This window comes from Manihot esculenta, chromosome 5 (genome assembly GCF_001659605.2).
Source record: "Manihot esculenta cultivar AM560-2 chromosome 5, M.esculenta_v8, whole genome shotgun sequence".
In the NCBI taxonomy this organism is placed as follows: domain Eukaryota; kingdom Viridiplantae; phylum Streptophyta; class Magnoliopsida; order Malpighiales; family Euphorbiaceae; genus Manihot; species Manihot esculenta.
In genome coordinates this window covers 20,920,312-20,925,493 of record NC_035165.2, presented here as the reverse complement: position 1 = coordinate 20,925,493, position 5,182 = coordinate 20,920,312, and the positions used below count along the sequence as shown (strand labels likewise).

General features: G+C 32.9%; 1 protein-coding gene across 1 annotated transcript; it reads left to right on the top strand.

The window, feature by feature from the left end:
* The first annotated feature begins 2,924 nt into the window (after window positions 1-2,924).
* On the top strand, window positions 2,925-4,713 carry LOC110616253 (polygalacturonase). Its single transcript, XM_021758614.2, has 4 exons — window positions 2,925-3,377; window positions 3,563-3,852; window positions 3,966-4,194; window positions 4,298-4,713. The coding sequence occupies exons 1-4, from the start codon at window positions 2,937-2,939 to the stop codon at window positions 4,514-4,516; spliced, it is 1,179 nt and encodes a 392-aa protein (XP_021614306.2). The 5' UTR covers window positions 2,925-2,936; the 3' UTR covers window positions 4,517-4,713.
* Window positions 4,714-5,182: the final 469 nt, after the last annotated feature.

The window sequence follows — 5,182 nt, the reverse complement described above, 5'->3', positions numbered from 1 at the left end:
CAGGGATGATGATGGATGTATAAACTTCACTAACAGATTACCAATAAATTTTCCATTGGTATTCCTAACGGAAAAAGTCCGTTGTAATGGGAAACAATATTATTTTTATTCATTAACGCATTATTAAGGGAAATTCCGTTATAGTTAATAACGAATAAGTCAATCCGTTAGTGAAGCCAATGTTTAAAATCTATTACTATATGTGGTTCGTTAGTGACAACAATGGAAATATTTGTTGTTGATCCGTTAGTGACACTAACGGATTTTAAAACCGTTGGTAAATAAATTAACAATGAGATTTTTTACGACTGATTTTATCAGTCACATATCCATTAATAAATTGTTTTACTAACGGAATTACATTGTTTATTAACAGAAATTTCCATTACTGATATTAAAAATTCTTGTAGTGCTAAGTCTCTGCGATTCATACGTGCAGGAAGCAAACGGGTCTAGGGTTCAAGTCAGGCATCTAGGTCTCTAGGACTCATACGTGCTCAGTATGTCGGATTATATGTTTTGAACCTAGAGACTTTATATAGAAGCTATTTTCTCTAGGCCTTAGAATTTATGTTTGTACATTATCTTTGTCTTGGGCTTGTTATCTAGATTTTAAATTATACAATCTCAATTTAAATGAATTAATTTAAAATTATGTATAATTTTATTTTTTTAAAATAAAAATTATATAAATTTAAAAATACTTTTTTATTTCAAATTAAATATTAAATAAAAAATTTAATGAAAAATATAAATTGAATTGAATTTTTATGAAATAAGAGATGATATTGTTTCCATTATCAATGAAATTTCTATTATTTTAGAAAAAACGTCCAAGGCTACGGTTGGGCTGGCTTACCTGTTTATCTTGGTTTTATTGTACATTAAGGGTTCATGTTTTGATTTGTGAACAGGGCATAGTTGGATACCCAACTGTGACCCTAATCGAATAAAAAAATTTAAAAATATATAAAAAGTTACCTGTTGTTTAATCCGCTTGCCTTATGAATTAGGGAGATTTACAATTTAGTTTTTGAGTATTGCTATTATTAACAAGTCAATCTCTGCATTTTTAGAAATCTATTAAAACGTTTTTATCTTTTATCTCCGTCAATAAAATAGTTCTTCCGTCTATTTCTGCCTTTAAAAATATAGCAAAAGACCAAATTACCCCATTCTTTTCCTCCTCCTCCTCCTTCTTCTTCATTGATTCTTCTTCCTCTTCTTCTTCTTTGGTTCTTCTTTTTCTTCTTCTTTTTCTTCTTCTTTTTCTTCTTCTTTGATTCTTTTTCGATTCTTCTTGTTATTCTTCTTCTTTAAGGAGGAAGAGATTTTTCTTCTTCTTCTTCTTTTTCTTCTTCATCATTATCATCTTCTTCTTCTCTTTCTTCTTCTTTTTCTTCTTCTTTTTCTTTTTTTTGAAGGAGGAGGAGGAGAAAGTATGGACTATTTCGTTGACGGAAAGAAATGATAATGACGTTTTAATAGATATGAGAAAAGATAAGGACGTTTGAATAGATTTTTGAAAATGTAGAGACTGACTTGTTAATAATAGCAATATCCAAAAACTAAATAAGGGGTTTTATTTAAGGGAAAAATTGAATTTTAAAAATTCTCTCTCATCCTTTATTTATTTTTAACAAAAAATGTGACATAATGACTATTTCGTTGACGGAGAAAAAAGTTAAAAACGTTTTAATAGATTTCTAAAAATACAGGGACTGACTTATTAATAATGGCAATACCAATGTGCTAAAATATAAATCTCCCTATGAATTATAAATCTTGAATTGAACCAGTTTGAGAAAAAGTCTTGATTAGATCGATTATGAATAAATTTGTTGTCTGAGCACAATAATTTTAAATCAAAGATCAAACTAGCTCAACTAATGCACATGTTTAATCGAGTTGACTTTTATTAATAATAATCTCATCCATGCCAGAAGGACAAAGTTAAGAAAATTAGATTTCTTCTCCATCTTTTACTCCTCGTTTCACGCTATGCATGATTTTATCTTTGAAATTTTCTTATTCCCGTATATTCATTTACTAAAAGACGTGTCGAGTAAAGAGTAATTAAAGCCGGCTTAGATATAATTTACAAAATTTCATATTCTGTGTCATTTTGGCTGCTCCACGGAAATATATGATAATTTAATGAGGTTTTTTTGAGAGGATTTTGATGAAAAGGCATCCGTTTATCTTGTGGTTAAAGGAATGGGAATAAGAGATGATGCATGACCATAAGCCTCTTCGCCGGAAAAAAGGAGAGGGGATGCGTTGGTTTTGGTGGTTTGGTGATATATTTGCTGTGTCACGTTAATATTGAAGCTCATTTGTTTTAATAATTTATTAGCCCTTCAACTCTGGAGCTTTAAGCTTCCAGTCCCATCATTTCAAGCAACTATGCATGTACGTGCATTTTTTTAGTAACTAAATAATAAATAGCTTCCAGTGCCATCCTTTTATTCTGTTATATACTTCATATTTATTCCAAGAGAGATGGAGAATTGCAATCATAATTGGGAAATAAGTCATCAAGAAGTATAAAAACAAAAAAGGTAGTTTTGTAAATTTGAAAAGGAGCTACAAGACTTGTAATGTGAACACTATTTTGACCTAATATTAAGCTTCCATCACATGGATGCTCAATGCCATTGCCAAGTGTACCAACCGTAAATGCAAGATATAAAATTTACAAGATAAGGCCATTTTAATAATGATATGACCGAAAAAGAAAACTCCATCTCAAGTTTGCGTTTCTTTCCCTTTCTTTTTCCCTTTTCTTTAATATTTTTTATTAAACCACTTCATCTATAAGAGCTATAAATATAGCTCACAGCCTCTTTTAGTTCCATCACCACCAAGTTATTACAACTCTCTGTCTCTCTCTCGTAACAAAAGCAAAAAGATCACACCTTTTCTCAACACAAAAAATGGCGAAACATGAAACATCTCATTTGTTTGTTGCAATTTTCATCATTCTCTTTGCTTCATCTTTAGCAAATGCAGCACGATATAATGTGCTGAATTATGGGGCCAAGCCTGACGGCAGAACTGATTCAACCAAAGCCTTTCTAGCTGCTTGGACACAAGCTTGTGGATCAGTTAAGCCAGCCACCGTGTATGTTCCAGCAGGGAGATTCTTTCTGCGCAATGTAGTGTTCCAGGGTCCATGCAAGAACAATGCAATCTTATTTCATATCGGTGGTACCCTTTTGGCTCCTTCGGATTATAGAGTAATTGGTAATGCCGGAAACTGGCTTTCCTTCCAGTACGTCAATGGTGTTATGGTTTCCGGTGGAGTTCTTGATGGACAAGGGCCTGCTTTATGGGCTTGTAAGGCCTCTGGCAAGGATTGTCCAAGCGGTGCTACGGTATGTTTTACTTGCAAAAATAATTTAAGAATTTCAAAGGTCAACTATAATTGCTTAAGCCATAATAAAAGGCTGTAATTAAGCGATTAAGTACGGTGATTTATTTCCATTAAACTTTTACTCAAATTAAGCACTGCAATGAATATTCTGATTTTCTTTTTTCCCTTCTTCTTTTGTATGCGCAGTCTCTAGGATTTTCCAATTCAAATAATATAGCGATAAGTGGATTAACTTCACTGAACAGTCAAATGTTCCACATTGTCATCAATGGCTGCAACAATGTGAAAGTGCAAGGTGTCACGGTATCTGCCTCCGGCCACAGCCCCAACACTGATGGCATTCATGTACAATTATCAAGTGGTGTCACAATCCTCAACTCCAAGATTAGAACCGGCGACGATTGTATCTCAATAGGTGCTGGTACGACTAACTTATGGATTGAAAAAGTAGCATGTGGTCCTGGCCATGGAATCAGGTAATTTAAACAAAATATAAAGGGATTGTCTGCACATGATCGTTAATTAATAATTGGTTAGAATATACTAAAATACGAGAGTTTATTAGACATGTGTGTTTCTATATATGCAGCATTGGGAGTTTGGGAAAGGATCTCAAAGAGTCTGGGGTACAAAATGTGACAGTTAAATCTGTTACATTTACAGATACTCAAAATGGATTGAGAATCAAGTCTTGGGGAAGACCGAGCAGTGGTTTTGTGAGGAATGTACTTTTCCAACATGCTACTATGACCAATGTTCAGAATCCCATTGTTATCGACCAAAATTACTGTCCTGACAACAAAAATTGTCCTGGTCAGGTAGGTTTAAATGCAAACTTCTAGTTTCTAGATGTGCTTATGCTGCTTGCTAATATTGACAGCTAAAATCAAATGCTGAACTGAATAATTTTGAATTAAACAGGAATCTGGCATCAAAATTAGTGATGTGACGTATCAAGACATTCATGGAACATCAGCAACAGAAATGGCAGTAAAATTTGATTGCAGTAAGAGGAACCCATGCACTAGGATCAAATTGGAAGATGTGAAACTAACTTACAAGAACCAGCCAGCTGATGCATCTTGTAAGAATGCAGATGGAACAGCTTCAGGTTTTGTTCAGCCCACTAGTTGCCTGTAGACCTATGCATCTTGTACTAGTATTGATACCATTTGAAATAGCCAAGTCTACTATTGTGCATGAGCCTGTGGCGATTTCCAGCATATTGTTGTCGCTAGGAGAGCCCGGCCTTGCTATTACTGGGGAAGTGGACATTATTTGATACAGTGGTCTTGTTGTTTCTTTTCTACTAAATTATTTTTTAAAAAATATTTTGTAAAAAAATATTTTTAAATGTATAAATTATTTTTCATAAATAAACGAAATGATAGAAGTACACATTGAATTGATGCTTTATTGGTGGTGTGACATTAATGGATCTATTTATTTCTCTCTCACACATTCTCATCTCCCATTACACTCCTTCCCATGATGATGACAGAGGTTTTATGTATCAGCAATAGATCCACTCATATCTCATCATATTAGTAGAAGAATACATAAGTTCATAGCATAAATTGCAAAAATGAAAGCTCAGTGACGTCACTCTGAGCAAAAGAGTAAAAAAATAATAATAATTAAAAAAAAAGAGTATGGGGTAAGAAATACTAAACAAGACAAAACATATACAAGAACTCCACCATTCTCTATCCATAAAATTAAAGGGTAAATCAGTAATCAAATGGACTAAATCAATTTAAATCTACGCTAATATTGCTTTTATATAATAAAATAAATATTTTTATT

Excerpts from the sequence above, each read along its gene's own strand:
- LOC110616253 (XM_021758614.2), top strand. The coding sequence starts at position 2,937 with ATGGCGAAACATGAAACATCTCATTTGTTTGTTGCAATTTTCATCATT. Across the intron at positions 3,853-3,965 it reads GGTCCTGGCCATGGAATCAG|CATTGGGAGTTTGGGAAAGG; the intron begins GTAATTTAAACA and ends CTATATATGCAG. Across the intron at positions 4,195-4,297 it reads ACAAAAATTGTCCTGGTCAG|GAATCTGGCATCAAAATTAG; the intron begins GTAGGTTTAAAT and ends TGAATTAAACAG.